The sequence below is a fragment of the Embiotoca jacksoni genome, unplaced genomic scaffold, assembly GCF_022577435.1.
Source record: "Embiotoca jacksoni isolate LCO1_2020_lvr unplaced genomic scaffold, fEmbJac1.0.p SCAF_1, whole genome shotgun sequence".
Taxonomy (NCBI): Eukaryota; Metazoa; Chordata; class Actinopteri; family Embiotocidae; genus Embiotoca; species Embiotoca jacksoni.
In genome coordinates, this window is record NW_027185229.1 from 3797096 (window position 1) to 3815086 (window position 17991).

Here is a 17991-nt window from a genome sequence, read left to right on the forward strand (position 1 = left end):
TCCGTGCCCAGAATGTAAACTCAACTCGCGTCCGTGTCGCGTGTAGTAGTGACGCAAAGGATCCAACAGCTTTAAAGCGTGAGCGCGCTCCCGGTAGAGTGACGGGAGCGCGCGATAATCCCCGCTTCATACTACGATTCGGCATTAATGACTTCTTAAATGCTTCTCCGCTGGATAACAATATTAAGCTGTCTGGTGAGGTACTGGTTTATTACATCCGGGCATTTACTGTAAATAAAGCCATAGTAATAATCTTCTGAAACCACTTGTACTAAAAGTAAACTACAGAAAACAAACTGGCAGGAACAACAGACCACAATCACAGATGTAGAATGCGTAAAGAGCTGCCAGAGACAAGATTAAGAAACATGACAAGATGGACGTACTTTAATAATAATAATAATTTAGGTTTTCCAATTAATTTGTCTATTTAAAAGAATTTTAAAATATAGCACAGCAATTTGCCTACAGAGCAGTAAATTAAGTTATTTTTTTGCTTATAATCACAGAGGATCAAGAAGAAGTGTTGTGTTAGCCTACAGATAAAACAATCAAAACCTATAACATGATCAAATTCACGAGTGAATGAATCAGGGCTGACTGATCCTACAATCAGTATTCAATATTGCCTTGATGTGGGGCAGTCTGAAAGTTCAACTGATACGAACACGATGTCACACTTGTTTGTGTAGGCTGGAATAAAACTTTCCATTCTGCCAAAAGCACATCATCTGAGCTGCAAAAAAAAAGGAAAAAAAACAACCCACAGAGGCAGTTGAGCTTATCCCCCCTGACGAAAAGCAGAAATTCCACCCCCACCCCTCCTCCCAACAGCGTGAACAACTTTCATTTTCATTCTGGGTATACTTTGCCATGACACAACATTTGTTTATTGAATTTAAAACCAACTTTGAGAGTGAATCATTGTCATTCGTGACTTTATTGACTTTAAGGAACGTGATGATTCAACATCACGGAGGTATGTTATGACATAAACTGACAGGATGACTTTCACTTCACCTTTCAGCCTGAAAATGTTCCCAGCTGAGTCAGGTAATGTAAACTTTTAAGGCTATAAAGAAGGGATGACGTGAAATGTGGCAAAAAAAAAGAAAAAAAAGAATTGAAGACTACATTTAACAAATTTCCCCTCAACTCAAGCATTGCCCTTCAATAATCAACAAAAAAACAAAGTCTGGGATTTCCCCGCTGTGTGGACCACACTGGTAAATGTAATTTTGTCAGAGTTTTACTGTCACTGAACTGTTAGTAGTTCTGTAAAGAAAAGGAGACACCGTGGTGAGCGCCGAGTTTCCCTGATTGTTTTTCTTCTCTTTTACTGTAAATCTCATGATAAAATACCTAGAACATATTATTCCAGTTAAATATCCACAGGAACTGAAACCAATGTAACTGAATCCTGCTCATTGTCTTGAGATTCAGACAATCAATGATGCTATCAATCACTTTTCATTCAGGGAACTTAAAACTTAATCAAAGAATGAGGTCACACGGAGCCATTTGAATGATCAAACATTCAGATAAACAGAAGAGCAGTTTACTCAAGAGCTGTTTTTATCTCTCTCTCACACACACACACACACACACACACACACACACACACACACACACACACACACACACACACACACACACACACAAGAGAAATACTTCAGTTTCTAAGGAAGTTAACACACTAATATCCTAGTATATTAAGATCGGGTTCCTGTAAATGTTTTGCAAACTGAAACAGCTTTCCAAAACCTTTCTTTCAGACCTTAAACTCAATTTCTAAAATCATGAACCCTCTACCTGAATACACTCATTAAAAACAGCTGCATGTGAACACATTGTCCAGGTTTCTGATTGTTTTTGGTTTGTGCAGACTGAAGAGGCCAAGATGGTGAGAAATCCACGGCACACGGACGATCAGAAACCATTTAGAAACAGATGTTTTCTCCACCTGCTGGCCATTGCTGCCTCTCACTAGATCAGCTGCAGGCTCATCGTAGATATTTCCCCAACTGGTCACAGAACATCTAAAAGATGCAGCTGACTTTTAGATCCTTCCTTCCTCCAGAAAGCTGATCGTGTGTACAGGGACATGAATAACCAGGTTCCTCATGTCCCTGGTACAATACATATCCCAATTTTGATGGAAACCAGAATAAGAGTCCAAATCAGAATACTAGTACACATGAAACTGCCCTCTTTGATTCAGTCTGGTTAAAATGATCATTGACGGTTCTCCAGATTTTACAGTGTGTGTAAGACAAAGACAAACCACAACCAGAAAAATGCTCAGCTCAGCAGCTGACTTGGCTTTATCCTGACTGTCTATCACTATGGCAGCCTACTAAAAATACAATAACACTAAAGGCATTAATGAGGTTTGTATTGAACTGCTGTACTCAGTCCCTCTACACACAGAGACCCTACGTCTTATTTCTGTGCATCTTATCTCTAAACTGAGACTCGCTCTTCATTGATTGTTTTCAGCTGCTTCCTCTTCCTGCGGCACACGATGGCCGGTCCTTTAAAGATCCGCTGCATTGTTCATTAATGGCAGTTAAGATGAGCCTCATGCCGCAGACAGCGTGCGTGATCGTGGGAGTTAAGATCCAGAGATGCTTATTGAGTCACAGCGTGGAGGGTCAGGCCAAACTGGGCTCCAGAGCGGCTGCAGAGTTCACCACTCCCAGACTGCAGGAGCAAAGAAACGCAATCAACAACAGGCTGGACAGGAGTTTAGACAGATTTAAGGACAGGAAGCCGCTTACTCAACCGACCTCTCAATGATGTTGTTGTTACACTGCAGCTCCCTCACCAGAATCTCCATTTCCTCCTTCAAATGGTGCATCCTAAAGCAGAGCAAGACATACTCTCAGAACAACCGGGCGACTGTCTCTGTCTCACACACACACACACACACACACACACACACACACACACACACACACACACATATATATATATAAAAACACACACACACGCACACGCACACACACACACACGCACACACACACACACGCACACACACACACACACACACCTGGAGACCATCTGGTCTTTGTCCCTGGGTGTGATTCCAGGCTGTTGTCCCGCTCCCTTGGACTGCAGAGTGTAAAGCATCCTGTCCATCGCCTGAGGAGGAGGGGACGAGACATTACATCATCACTGAGATTCATGACATCACTATCCTGATAAAACAGACTCACAAATCTACCCAGAAGACGTAAAAAAAAAATCGGAAATAGTAGAGCACATTCTCATGTCTTTGTGAATATTATGGTATGAAGGCAGAGGCTTCATCCTTCAGTTCCCTGTTTCAAGTCAGACATGAGAAGAGAGAGATGCTGACCTTATTCTGGCGCTGCTCACTCATCTCCAAGTCTGCCAACAAGCCGGTGGAGAAAGAACGGAAGTCCTGCAGTCGCGTCTGCATCTCCAGCATTACACTGTAAATACAAGTACAAATGAGTCAGTAAAAGACATCTTTACGATCTGCAAGTACCTGCTGGACTCGAGAACACGAGGGAATGTCAAAACTTTTGAGATTCACACTAATCTGAATATTAAACCTTCTCAAGGCCATTTTAAATGAGATGAATGACAATTAACTGGGTTAAATTGTTTATCCAGAATCCCCAAAATTATACCAATTTTAATTAAACTCTTTTAGTTGAGAAATGAATCAAGCCTTTGGGCACTTCTACCTTTTGGTTAAATGCACAAGTACATCTACACTCACATTTACACCTGAAAACCATCCTGCACTAGTTGATGTCTGTGTAATAGCAATTACAAGATAAAGTGAACCGTGTCCTGTGTCTATAATCCAGAATAGAAAATACAGTCATTTAAAACATTAAAATAAAAGCTCTAAAAGTATATAAATATACTTGTTTGAAATCAATTACAAAACATTGGGAAAATCTATAAATGTTTTTACTTACTCTTCCTTTAAAATCTAGATTAAATAGTGCGTCATATATTATATTAAACTGAAAATATATTCAGATCTACAGCATGTTTCTGCTTTAAATGAACAAACTTGAAAAAGAAAGAAAAGAATTTAAAGTCTAATAAAAAGCATCACCTCATTATCACACGTTAAGTAAGGTAAAGTGAGGATAATTAATCACATTGAGTTAATCTTCTTCATTTAAGCTTTCACCATCTGTGTGTGTGGCTGTCAATCCAAACACGGTGCAGTTATCTTTGTGTAAGAGTGGTTGGGTGAACAGTGCAAAGTTTCACACTGCTTCGACAGTTTAAAAGAAACAACCTGCTCCACGTCCGCGTTGAGGCCAGAAGCTCCTTGTATCTCTGCACGCAGTCCTCCCTGAAGAGACACTTCACTCGCTTGATGTGGGACGACAGGTGGATTCTGGTAAGGGAGAGTGACGAGCAGATTACAGGAGAGCTCAGGCAGCTCGCAGGCTGGGACACCAGCTGTGCGGACACACAAATCCGCAACCAAAGGCGTGTACTCACTTCTCAAACTTGTGGATTTGTTCATCGTTGTATGCCAGCTCTGCGGTAAAAAAAATAAAAATTAACAAGTCTGTCAGGTAAATAATAAAACACAAAAACGATAAACAGACAAAATATCTAATGAGAGAAGAATACGTACTCCCAGTCAGTCTGTCTTTGCGGTAGTGCTGATTAATCGCTATTATCTTCTGCAGCAGCATCTCCATCTTCTGGCAGCTGTGAGACACAAGACGTCAGAGATTAAATGCCAAAAACACACAGCCCACCTTGGAAGCTGTGACTCCCTGTTTGCCCAGAGTACCTCTTCTCATTGGCCAGAGTCTCCGCTAGCTTGGCCTGTTCAATCTGCAGCTGGTCCAGTCGGTTCTGGAACTCTTGGATGCCAGCGGTGTATATTGGCAGGTGTTCGTGGACCTGTAGAGACAGCAGCGGCACCCACAAACTCTTACACCCCATAAATCAACAAATTAAAAAGCTTATGATTCACACTCCTGCATTCTGCATTCGTTCACATTTACAGCATCCAAAACGAGTCCTGCCATGTTGTCTATGTATTTTCTGTCTCTCATGATTTTGCAACTTTCACTTGTAACTAAGAGAGAAAACAACTCTGACTGCTTTGCATTCAATATTTTTGCAATGTCGTCAGTTAAAATCTCGCTGTAATACCGAGGCAATGCAACACATTATTTGAACAAACTTGAACTTAACACTCTCTCCAATTTGAGCTACAACACAGCACTTCTTTATTCTAAAGGGTATTTGATGTGTCATTGAAGGAAGCAGTCAGGACTCATACTCTCCACTAGATGGCCTTCAGAGCAGCACTCTGCTTAAAGGATGAAATCTCTTTTCTCACTGAGTCGACATGATATTTACGTGCATGTCCCATCTTTTCTTTCAGTTTCAGTTTTTCCTGATTATATTTCACTGCAACTACACTCAACTAACAGTTTATTAGGAACACTGAGCTATTCAAAGAGGGATGTTGAAAATCACACATAAGAGTAACACGAACTGAGGCCTTCAAAATGACCACCAAGTTGAGTTAATGCCTCTCTCAAACTGCTCCAACAGAAAATGAACTTTATAAAAGAACAACTTTAATGTATGGCGGTTGTATTTTCTGTAACTCAGTGTATCTACCAAGCTAGAAAATAAGAGAGCTTGATTATATGCTGAAAAACAGACAACAGAAACAACAACCCAATTCTCAGTATCACTCTGAACAACCACATCAGTGAAAGCTTTTCTCAGATGTTCCTCCTGATGGCACTCACCAGCTGCAGCTTCTGACTGTTATCAGCCGTGTCTTGGTTTTCTGCAGTGTAAGGGCCTCTAAAAAGAGTAACAGACACGAGAGGAGCAAGATGGAAAAGAAGTAAAAGGGTGTTGATGTTTTTGGTCTACATTTGTTAACAAATTACTCATCTCTAAATCCACTACATTTATACGAGACCAATTCTAATCGGTCAGGACGGTAAAACTCAAGGAACAAGTACATCTCGAACAAATATTGATATCATTTCCCATCACAAGTTCAACATAACGGATTTATTCCAAAAAGTGAGTAGATGAACATACAGCGTGTGAATCCGGTGCACTGCACTGAGGCAGGACTGCAGTCTGACGGTGACCATCGCTATACTGTGCATGGCTTCTCCACACTCACTGCGCAACCTCATCCTGAGGAACGATAACAGTGTGAAAGAGAGATGGAGAGGAGAACAGTTTGAAAAGGGTCATTACCTCCAGGCGTCACATAACCTGAGCGGCACGTCACTCAATGAAGGGGAACAAATAATCTTTAGTGTCTCACATGTAGCTGTAGTATCCCTGCAGCAGCAGCTCTCGGTGCGTGTGCAGCAGCCGTACTATCCTCAGATACTGGTGCACCACGCCGACTATTACCTGGACAGAGAAGATGACCATGAGTTAGAGGCTTATTAAACATGAAATGCACAGAAAAAAGTGAATCTTATCATGAGGCCCGGGTGGGTGAGAAACGAAGCAGAGCAGCACTACCTTGGAGAAATTGTAGTCGGCGTTGACCTCAAACCTGGATGGGATGATGGGAGTCTCTGCTGCAAAGAAAAGAAGAAATTCAACTCCAAAATACATGAATTATGAACATGTTTATATGCTGTGTGTGTGTGCACCTGAGCATTAATGATTGTGTTCTCACATATTAATTCAAATCATTGTTTTCCTCCTTAACCAACCTTCATTACGCATTCATCTTTTATATAATAAAATAAACAGCATTCAATCAAATCTGCATAAAACTGCTGATTCAAACAAACATTTGTGTGTTAATGGAACCTCTTTCAAACCTCGTTCGTACGTCCCATAGGGAAGAGCGAAGAGCGAAGCAGATTAAAGTTGGAGACTTCACAGAATCTCATCAGCGGCATCTTTGTTTGTCTTACGTTCTCTGGAGGGCAGGCTGGTGTTCACTTCCGGTGCGTAGCTGAGCAGGATGAGCGGCTGAGAAGGTGAAGTGTGCGGCAGGTTCACCACCTTCATGCTACCCTCCAGAAGGAGGTCATGACCCAGGTACATCAGGTGTTGCTGCTGCACCCCAATACCAGTCTGTGAAGCCACCTCCTCGAAGAAGATGGACACTCTGGTTGAGAGGAGGGACATCGTTTTTACGCCACTGGAAACATTTTCTTTACATTTAAGTTCAGGTGCGATTTTACATCTTTGCTAGATTTGAAGAGTGAAGTCAGTGCTTCTGGTCACTGACATTTTGTGTCAATCTCTATGAAGATGCATGTTCTGGTTACAATTCTCTATACGTACAAAGATGCATGGAAAAATAATGATATACACAATAACTATCAGATTATTTTATCGTAACATTTAGTGTGTTTGGCAAAGGTTCATTTAAAGAGAGCTGGTGGTAAAATGCCATAACACCATTATTATCAAAGGCAATTTAAAACTTTACACAACAAGACAAAATAATCCTGCTTCCAAAGCAAACTGAATTGCAGAAGACTTTTTTTTACTCAAAACTAATTGCTGACTTTGCACTATCCTTTTTAGACGTTATATTGCATCGCCATGGTCAAAAGGCTACCAGGCGCCTCCACTAATATAAATTATTCAGCTTTAATAAAATCATGATCCTCACATTAGAAACTACAAATGTAACATACGCACACATCCTCTCTGTTCACACAACGAGTTGTGCAGCAGGGATTCAATTTACTGAGCGGGAGACTCAACGGGTAATTTAAAAAAAAAAAAAAAGTATTAAAAGTATTACACACACAGTGCTCCCAATTATTCTGAATATGCTTCACATTTCTGGCATGAATCCTATGAATTATAGCACTTGTTAGATTCATTAGTTGAATATGTCATGTTGTCAATGATTAATGCAACATTTAAACAAAATGCCAACATCTCATTCCTCATCTCCACTTTGTTTGTTTGTTTTTACAATATTTTATAGTTTATATCAGGAGTAAAATTCTGCAGGTTGAAGCTCGAGTTTGGAAAATAATAACACATAGGATACGAGGAAGGTGTGACATCCCCGTCCTGCTTTTTAAATGTTTGTCGTTTGGTAAACGCTGCTTTGTATCCAAGTCTGTAACGATGTCAACAGTCCTTTCATGTTTTATCTGAGTTTGATCAGAGTGCAGCATGCGATGATCGGCCCACGCAGACTCACGTGTTGTAGTGGTGGATGTAGATACAGTGTGCTACAGCATGTTGCAGGGAGAACAGGTGAACTGGCTGCCGCTGCAGTATATCTGTGGTGGCTGTGAAGAACTGGTCGAAACCCCAACACCGCTCCTGGTTGGCCTCCAGTATACCAGCCAGTACTGGAACCAGCTGCACCTTCAGACCTCTACAGCCACCAAGACACAGACAGAGAAAAACTAAACAAAAAGAGAGAGCAGCAGAGAGGGGCTGAAAAAGAAAAATTAGCATCACATATTCATATTTAGAGACATACTGCGACAGCTGGCAGCTGTGAGGTAGGTGGTAGCTCCACTCTATAGGTCCGCCCTCCATCCGCTGTACGCCAGCTATTGCCCCCACAGGTTTCTCTGTGGTTATTTTGTACCTACAAAACAAAACACACAGTCAGGCTGATGGATGTTCATGTTCATTAGCAGCCGAAGCACTGATTAATTGGTATGAAGCAAAGCTGTTGGATGTGTGGTGCTTAAGACGAGTAGATTGAGACAAAACTGTGATCAGAAATGTGTCATCATCATCATCATCATCATCGACTGACATGGTGGGCTTGTTCCTGCGGGGTCCTTCGAACGGAGTGAAAGGAAGACTCCCAGTGGCCGCATGAGATAAGGTCACACCGATACTCCACAGGTCAACACTCACGCCGTAGGACTTCTGATGAGGCTTACGCAGCACGGCGCGTTCATACATGTCTGGGTGCTACACACACACACACACACACACACACACACACACACACACACACACACACACACACACACACACAGTTAGGGGAGAGAACACAAGCAAGTCTGCACGGGAGTATCTAGTCAGAGTTTCCCCACGTGTTGATATCAGTTACGATTATCTGTATCTGCAGTATTTCCATTTTCACTTTTAATTCTTGTACCGAGTATATTTCCTCATTTGACCACTAGAGGGCCACCCAGCATCAATGAAGCAAGACGCTTTGAAATATTAAGGTTTTTGTTACCATGTCAGCTCAACACAGTCAGGCTGTCTTTGCTGTAAAACCCGACTCAGGATTTTCACATCAACCTGCAGTGGTATCTTAACAAAACACCAACATGTGCAACTCAGAGGTTCAGATCAGAGTTTAGACGGTAAGTTACTTTTCCACATGAGGAAATCTACAACCGACATGATAAATTGTACTAAATCTTATTTAGTACAATTTATCAGCTACATTGGGAAGGCTCAGACAATAATTTGCCTCCGTATACGTATGAGCTCATCCAATTTCTCAATTAAAAAAGTCATTTTTGACTGTATGTTCTCAAACACACAGACTTACTATGGTTATGCATAAGAGTGTTTTATTACCAGATACTCTTCAGTTCCATAAATGGACATGAACTTCTCATCATCTTCCAGCTCTCTTGCCGCTCCAAAGTCTGTCAGCTTGTAAACGGACTTGCCGTCCTCACTGACCTGCCGCATGATGTTCCCCGGTTTGATGTCCCGGTGGACCACTCCATTTTCTCGCAGGTGGTTCATACCCTGAACTGAAGGGAACACAGGATGGATTAAAGAAGTCAAGACTCTGTTCCTGTTGAAAGGGAACTGAGGGCGCCAGCGTCACGCGTTCGAAGCAGGAGCAGGTATTTCAAGTTTCGCACCTTAAAAAAACATCCGCACCCGAGTTACACAAGTTTTTGTGACCACTGGTCCGCGTACTTCGGCAATTTCTCTTTATACCTGAGGCTTGAGCGCACGTTAAGCTTTGTTTTATATGTTTGGGGGCTCAAATCTGATGAGTAGGGAAGGCGGGGGGGGCGACGAACATCAAAGTAGAACTCGGTGTTGACAGTCTGACCGTCTGGAATAACTTCATGGTGCACATCCTTGCGAATGTCAAATAAAACCTCAGCTGCTTGCTTGTGCCCAGATGCAGCTTTTTTTTGTGCGTGGACAGAACGTTCTGCCCTTTTAAAACGCGAATGTCACATGAAACACCAGTTTTGCGACCAGAAGTCACAAAAATATGCGCAACTCAAGCGCTGTTGTTAATTAAGCAACAAAACTTGAAATATTTCCTCACAAACATGATTGCTCCGCACTGCCTCGTGCTGACATCTCAGTTTCTGAACTTTATGACTTCAGAAATAGGTATATGAAACTCTAAAACAAGAAGACATATGCACACAAACACACCTACACACTGCGACACAGTGAGGAACTCTGTTTCAGGCAGACCGAAGGCGTTTTCAGGCTCCTCGAGCAAACTGAGCAGACTTCCTCCTGAACAATACTCCATCACCAGCACTTTCTGTTTGGAGGGCAGCTGGAGAGAGACACACATATTGTGCACATGAGCTGCACTTCATTACAACATTGTAAAAATGACAAAATATTAAGAAAGCCTTCATTTCCAAAATAGATAATGAAATCTTTAGAGAACTCAGAGTTTACATTCAGAGTCATTTGTTCTGCTTAGTTGAAAAATCACTGGATTGCTGGATTAACTGGAAGCTTAGTTTCTGATTAGCCGACTGGATCGTCTGTCGGAAAATAATCCGAAATAAAATAAAACCAGGGATTTGAATGCAATCGGATGAGTATGTGGAATTAATTATGTCCATCTATTACCACATCTGACGTCTCCCCGCCTCCTTTTTTGTGTTTCCTCCTCACATGGCAGCCTCACCTCCTCCACTGTGAACAGCCTGACGATGTTGCCGTGGTTGAGCTTTCTGAGCATCTCAAACTCTCTTATCTGGACCTCATGGGGGCGGTGGTAGCTCACCGTGTTAAACACCTTCACCGCCACCAGTTCACCAGACCTCTGCACACACACACACACACACACACACACACACACACACACATTTACATCACATCACGGAAGTACGTCAGCAAAAGCCCACATCAATGCAGCCACAGCCTTTTTGGTTATCACTCATCCAAAAGTCCCTCCGAGTAAATAAATAAACAAGTCGGTTGAAACATCTGTGACCTTGTTCCGAGCCTTGTAGACACTGGCGGTGGCCCCTTGTCCGAGGACATCTTGGAGAGACCACAGGTGGTTTGTGGTACTGGCCGTCATCCCTGCCATGCTGCAAAGAAGATCAGCAGAGACAAACCCTCTTTGTCTTCAAACTCTTCAGGAGACCAGCGTACCAAAAACAAGGCAGTTACATTAGCACGGTCGATGAAAGCTAGAGGAAGTAGTAAAGTTCTTCCTGAACATGACAGTCTGCTGTTTTGTTTTGTTTGTTCTTGAGCTGTAAACCAGCTCGCTGACATTCATCAAAACACAATAAATCACGCCAGTGACAGTTAGCGTCTACTTTAAATGGCTTATTTTACTAACTGAAGTGTTAGCTTACCTGGAGCCGGTCAGCAGTTAGCCCTCCTCTACTTTAAGAAAGCTGATCCAGTGACATGTCACGCGTAATAAAGGCTGAGTTCGGGCTGTCGGCGGAGGGAAACCAACGCTGGTCTCTTCTCCAAACACCTCGAACCGCTCCGGAGCTCACGGGGTATCCGACTCGGCTGGAGACGAAGTGCGCCTGCGCAGGAATCCTCTTCCGCACTGAGACAGCTGCACACCTGCGGGAGGAGCAGCTGCTTCCCGACGAGGGAGCAGTCACAGAGAGGAGAAGCGCAGCTGGAGGAGGAGGCACGGCAGTTTGCTTCGGTTTCAGTTTGACGCGGATCCAATGGTTTAGGAGGTGCAGGCTATTCCGGGGGCGGACTGGATGATGGCGACGGCAGTTTCTTTTTCTGCCTGAAAGGTGACTAACAGAGTAAACAGGAAACGAATATTTGTAAGGAGAAAAAAAAAAGAGATTACGGGAACCCAATGTTGGGCACTTACTTGTTAAAGAGCAGATGCAGCAGAATTTCCACCTCCTGTAAGTAGCCTATTATTAGTCTTTTTCCTTTGTTATGAGATTTTTTTTTTTTTTTTTTTTTTTTTTTTTTTTTTTACAGACGGTGGAAGATGGTGGAAGAAGTACTCAGATATTTTCCTAATGTAAAAGTGACATTACCACAACACAAAAATTCTCAATTATAAGTTATTGCATTCACAATTTTACTTAAATGCACCACATTAGGGCAAAGCAGCCGAAAATATACCTACGTAAAAATCCAAAGTAAAAATAGTGTTCTATTTATGTATTCCTCTTTGTCTGTGTGTCACTTCTTATAGCAGGCTTTTCTTCTTTCTACACAGCCATTAATGTCCACAGTGGACTTTTAAAATGCCCTTTGCAGCAATTATAGCACTAGCATTTGAATTTTTCAAATTGATTAAAGTATGATGCCACGGATAATGTAGGTCTGACATTTGGCATTTCAAATGAATGCTAAACTTGTTTCAGTCATTGTTTGCATTTCTTCAAAGAAAATCAACTTTTTCTACATATTAAGTCACGATGGATGTGTGAAAAAACCACGTTATTTTTCTGGCCGCGGTCTTTCACCTCTGATAGAAATCAATTTTACGGTGCTTGTCCTTTCCATACTAAATCTGGCTTCAAGTCATTAATGGGTTATGAAAGTTTCCAGTGATCCATATGAATTTTAGTCAATAAAACCTATCAATTTGCAGTTTACTCATATCTTTGTGTTCTGCATTCTTGGTTTTTCACATATCAGTGCTTTATAATCAAATCAATATACCTACTCCAGCGTATTCTTATTAGTTATTTTGTCAGTATTTTCCTTGATGATTTTCTGTTTTCAATTTATCGTCACAAACAAACAAAGAATCTTTATAGCAAGCAATGTTTATTAAAAAACAGATCTACTACAAGAACTACACATAGAATTATATAAGGCCTATTTGATTAAACTACTATTGCTATTACTGTACAATATTGTACCAAAAAAAGAGTGTACCTCTGTAATGTACAACATTGTATATACAAAGTACATCTGAACACAGGATTCTCCAGTAATACAGAGACAACTATAAATAGATTTGACATTACAGTCTGTTTTTTTTTTTTTTTAGTTCTGCTGTTTTCAAATGGACACAAAAATGCATATTCAACAATATTCAACTCCAACATATCATCATCCCCACACAGTTAGTCCACATGCAAGCTGAGTTGTTCAAGTGCACGGTGATTGATTTGAGATCGAAGAGGGTCCCAGCTCCCCTCGACAGCACGACCGGGACAAAACACACCAACCACCCACATGCATGTCTGTGCGCGTGTCAGAGCGTTTGTTTCCGCGCCACAAACACACTCACACACGGTCCCTCCAGTTGTCATGATGAGGTAAGAGCAACACAAATACACCAGGTAATACGCCAACAGTATACAGAGATTTAAAAAAAACAACCTTAATTACAATTCATAACCTGGAAGAGAGCATACAGGAATGCAGTATGTGCTGTATTTTCAGGAGAAAGGGGCAAAGGTTTGATAGGACAACTGGGTAAAGTGGACTTTTTCCAAGAATGCCACTAAAAAAAAGGGATTTATTCAGTTTACCCTGAATGGCATGTGTCCACTTCTTGAGTCAGTGTTTGCAAAATGATTCACATATTCCTTAATTCATCACCAGATCTAATTTCGCAAAAATACATATTAGCAAATAATATCAAGTGTTAAGCCCTTGGATTTGGATTTTCTCGTCATCTTTCTACTCAAAGCTGACCTTCTACTGGTGATGTTAAAACAACATTTCATAGATCCCTGCAGGCCTTTTTTTTTAATCTGGTCACAGTGCATATTTTTTCAGCACTAAGGCTGCTGGTACGAGTCTGTTCCTGCGTGTCTCCAGACAGCATCTGTTTATGACGCGTAGGCAGGCGCTGGGTGAGGTGCATACATACTCTCTGATTCATGCATGCTCACACAGGCGCACACGCATGCATGCATACATCCAGACAGCTACGAAACTCCACATTTTTACCCTCACAGATTCTGAGTATTCACTGGGAAAAAAAACAACAACAACATAATAATAAAAAACAAAATTTGCTTAAGAACGCATCAGATGAGGTGGTTGGTTGTGCTTTTAATCTAAACACACTCAGGAGGATCCTCAGCTCCATGCTTCCAGTTTTCATCATGATTATTAAATATACATACACACTATTAGAATAATGAAACCCTTTTTTTTTTTTTTTTACTGTTAAGTCTGAAGAGATATAGTTAAAAGGAGCAATATGTGTGAGGCTGTCCGATAGGCTGGTACTAATGCAGTCAGCCAGCTTGCTGTTGTGGCTGCTGTCTACGGCCCCCAGCATGCAGGGAAAAACCTGAAAGGCGTTTAGCTGCCACAAAACACCACCACACACACACATTTGGAGGAGATGTGCATGTGTGTGTGTGTGTACAGTCCAACATCACATATGGAAATGCTGGGATTCAGTGGTCCCCTACACACACAGAACAGAGCTGCAGGAGAAGAGCAGCATAATGCCACAAACTGCCAGCTTTCATTATTGTTATTGCTATATATGGGTGTAAAATTATTGTCAGCCATGTTATGCTCCTGTTGTGGTACTAGCACTAAACAGCAATAAAAAAAAAATTAAAATTAAAAAAAAAAAAAAAAATCACAAACACTGAAATTAAAGCTCTTGATCACGTGACTTACACTGATATTTGGCCCAGTTTTTCGCTCCTTTCATCGACTCAGACGTCCAACCTTTAACTCCGGTCTTCCACTTCTGAAGCAGCAAGTCAGTGTGTTTCATGTCTACACAGAAAGAGAGCTTAACATTTCACAGTCTGTTGTCAGATTTAAAACACTCCCATCTGATCTACGAGTCATGGTGTCATAAAAAAAAATTAAAAAAAAGAAAGAAAGAAAAAACAAAACCTGTCATGTCTACTATACAAAAATCAAACAGTGCTTTTTTTGTTTCTCACATAGATCTGTGTGTAAAAGGCAAGTAACACTCCTGCACGCCCACTCAAACACAACATCATACAGCTAGTGTAGATAAGCTCCAGGTGCTGTACATCTGTAAGTGTCCTCTTCCCTTGTTAAAAGATTTCTGGAATCTCTGTGGTGGCAAGAAAAAGAAAGAGTCTTAGACGGGTCTTAGCCCGGTGATAGTTGACCTGCAGTGAAGCAGAGCTGCCAACAGAGGGCAGAAGAAACTCTACGGAGAACTTTAGCTGGACACCAAGAAGTGAATGCTACAGTGAGTAGTGGGTTAGATGTCTTGTGTGAAACAAACAAAGTGCTTTTTGGCACCTGGTAGAACAGCTGTGAGAATCGGTACTGAAAGAGGGGGACCTAAGCTGGGCAGGATTTATCATTAGGCTGGGGTGAAGGCGGAGGAGGAGGGGTGTGAGGGAGAGAGTGTGTGTGGCTTCCGAGTGGAGGAGGAGGCGTAGGGGGAACGGTGGAGGTCGGGGAGCCCATCGCTGGGCTGCCACTCCCTCCTCCGCCCTTTGGGAACACCACCGGTTTGGGCCTCGTTGCTGGAGGGCGCAGCTCTCTGAAGGAAGGTACGGATGAGGAGAGGGAGGAGGAGGACAGAGAGGGGGAGGTGGCAGAGGGCAGGGGGCTCCGCGGCTGGCTCTTGACAGGGCGGAAAGAGGAGGGCACGTCGCTGGCGGAGGAGGCGCTGCGCTGGAGCGGATGGGCGTGCGAGGACCCTCCCTCGTTGTCCCGCAGAAGACGGGAGTGGAGAGGACTGGAGGGCTCCGAGGCTCCGCCCCCACCACCACACACACCTTTCAGCTGCTCCAATGTGTCCAGGACCACGTCGGGGGTGTGTGTGTGTTTAGGGGTGCCCTGTCTCTCCAGCTTACTGAACTCGCTCAAGCTCATGGTGGCATCGATGTCCTGCAACACAGGAGGCAGACAAGTTAACACACACACACACACACACACACACACACACACACACACACACACACACACACACACACAGGAAGTGGGTAACTGTAATGAGAACACTACCTGTGAGCTTTGCTCCACCTGCGCGATGACTTCAGGGTCCAGCGGTCGGTGGTTGCTGAAGCTCTTGGAGCGTCCTGCTGTGGTTGTCTTGCGTAGCTGTGGACTCTCCACCTGCATGTTCATTAAGATCTTAATAAATGATTTCCATATTAAACAACAGTTCCTTTACTTTATGAAGCGGCTGCAGATGAAAGATGCTCCGATTGTCGTACCTTGGTCTTCAGTGAAGAGTGGCGAGTGACCGAGTTGAGGATGCTGTGGGCGCTGACGGGTCGTTTGTCTCCCGTTTCTTTCACCAGAGCTCCTCCAACAGGAAGAGAAGCTGTTCTCACCCCTCCTCCACCCCCTCCGCCTACTCCGCAGCCTCCGCCTCCTCCGCAGCCTCCGCTGGTTCCTGGACTCGTGCTGTCGCTCTCGGAGCGGAACGCTCTTCGGATGCTCCCGGACTCTGGACGCTTCCTCAACCTGAACGAGACAAATGTTTCAGGTTTATTTTCCTATTATTTGTTGTGAATCATTACAAGAGTTCAGCCAGCTTAGAGTAAAACAGTCTGAAAAACAACAGTAACTAAACTAACTAAAATCTGAAAATCTATAAAATGCTAAAAAAAAAAAAAGTATGTGGACATGAGACACACTTGTTTAGGTTGGCCAGATAAATGTCAGCCACGTGAGCTCCAGTAGGAGAGGCGGCGCTGCCTCTGGTAGACACCCTCTCCTCCAGCAGGTCCCTGCTGTCCACATCCGGTTTTGGACTTCCTCGTCCCAAATCAGGCCTAAAAACAGTCCAGTGATAGTTTATGAATCATTGCTGTGCTTCTGTCTGCACCAAACCAACAGGAAAAGGCCAAGATCAAACAAAGTCACGTTACATCTGCAAGAAGAAGATTACTTTAGTGTCCCTTTACATCTAGCAACTGCTGTACAGGCTCTATAATCCTGTCTGAATGGACAACAGAAGATTGGTGTAAGGAAGCACAAGCAGTGAGAAATCTGTTTTTCTGCTATTCTGCTTTTTCACTTTTTAAAACTACTCAAGTGTTTTATAACCAGAAGAAAAGCAACTACAACTTAAAGGGAAATTCCAGTATTTGTCAACCAGGTTGTCAATTTCATCTTTTTAATCCGTTGTGACTGATAACTTTTCACTCACCAAAGAAAAAAGCATGAGCCCTGAAGCTGTTGTAGAAAACTGTACGGCAGCTGGAGAGCGACAATAAAGTGTCATTGCAGTTTAAATTCATGTTGTTCAATTGGGAAATTTAGGCATGAACACTTTTTAGGTTGGCCACTACTAGTGTGTTAAACATCACACTTATTTAAACTGGTTGAGAAGGAAATTGATCTTCTCTGATATCCACATCAACTTCCTTAGCAACGGGGACTTCCACCAGACTACTTTCTGTTTATTTTGGGTCAGACTCGTCAACGAGTGTTTAAGATCAGTCCTGCTCTTTGTTCTGTGAATAAAATATTATCATAAACAAACATTAGCAGACAAAAATCTGAGTATACGACCTAGATTGGCAAATGGTGTAATTTCCCTTTAAAAATTATTTTTTTTAAATAATTCTTTCCCTTTTTAGAGCGGATGCTTAATCTATGAAGTTACTGGAACACATCTTACGTGTCTTGGACGACGATGTACTGGTGCGCCACCAGACCGTCCACTCCGTTGTGTCGTCCCTCCCACCAGTCGTCGGAGGCTCGCTGGAACAGGAGCAGGGAGGCGCCTTTCTTGTAGGACAGCTCCCGAGTGGTGCGGCCGGTATAGTCGAACCGAGCGATGGCTTCAATCGGGTCGGTCTCTGAAACAGCCAAGGAGCCTGAGATTCAGAGAACGGCGGGAAAGACACGAGGAGTGACGGAGAAGCGGGGGGGCAGCAATGG

General features: G+C 42.7%; 2 protein-coding genes and 1 long non-coding RNA gene across 7 annotated transcripts in view; 1 reads left to right on the forward strand and 2 right to left on the reverse strand.

Moving 5' to 3' along the window:
• Positions 1-921: 921 nt before the first annotated feature.
• ikbke (inhibitor of nuclear factor kappa B kinase subunit epsilon) lies at positions 922-11751 on the reverse strand. Its single transcript, XM_069156880.1, has 21 exons — positions 11547-11751; positions 11174-11273; positions 10865-11002; positions 10372-10501; positions 9541-9722; positions 8756-8916; positions 8471-8581; positions 8183-8362; positions 6927-7123; positions 6523-6581; positions 6317-6408; positions 6082-6183; positions 5778-5835; positions 4799-4911; positions 4637-4713; positions 4498-4537; positions 4289-4390; positions 3362-3458; positions 3053-3144; positions 2790-2861; positions 922-2703 (listed from the first exon to the last, which is right to left on the reverse strand). Exons 2-21 carry the CDS (start codon positions 11270-11272, stop codon positions 2655-2657), a joined length of 2151 nt encoding a protein of 716 aa, XP_069012981.1. The 5' UTR covers position 11273; positions 11547-11751; the 3' UTR covers positions 922-2654.
• A 6-nt stretch (positions 11752-11757) lies between these two features.
• On the forward strand, positions 11758-17816 carry LOC138202661 (uncharacterized). The gene is made up of 3 exons (XR_011178660.1): positions 11758-11954; positions 16401-16588; positions 17688-17816. It is a non-coding gene; the product is annotated as an uncharacterized lncRNA (long non-coding RNA).
• srgap2 (SLIT-ROBO Rho GTPase activating protein 2) overlaps positions 12934-17991 on the reverse strand; it is a 55718-nt gene continuing 50660 nt past the window's right edge. For 3 of the 5 annotated variants that reach the window (XM_069156839.1, XM_069156831.1, XM_069156857.1), the window contains exons 19-23: positions 17729-17927; positions 16740-16877; positions 16314-16566; positions 16102-16212; positions 12934-15984 (exon numbers count right to left, since the gene is read on the reverse strand). In XM_069156839.1, coding sequence (XP_069012940.1) covers positions 15430-15984; positions 16102-16212; positions 16314-16566; positions 16740-16877; positions 17729-17927 — 1256 coding nt within the window. In that variant the 3' untranslated portion in view covers positions 12934-15429. The remainder of the gene's footprint in view (positions 15985-16101; positions 16213-16313; positions 16567-16739; positions 16878-17728; positions 17928-17991) is intronic. The other 2 variants (XM_069156866.1, XM_069156849.1) reach the window with 1 other exon arrangement.

Excerpts from the sequence above, each read along its gene's own strand:
- ikbke (XM_069156880.1), bottom strand. The coding sequence starts at position 11,272 with ATGGCAGGGATGACGGCCAGTACCACAAACCACCTGTGGTCTCTCCAA. Across the intron at positions 9,723-10,371 it reads CACTGTGTCGCAGTGTGTAG|TTCAGGGTATGAACCACCTG; the intron begins GTGTGTTTGTGT and ends TGTTCCCTTCAG. Across the intron at positions 4,714-4,798 it reads ACTCTGGCCAATGAGAAGAG|CTGCCAGAAGATGGAGATGC; the intron begins GTACTCTGGGCA and ends TGTGTCTCACAG.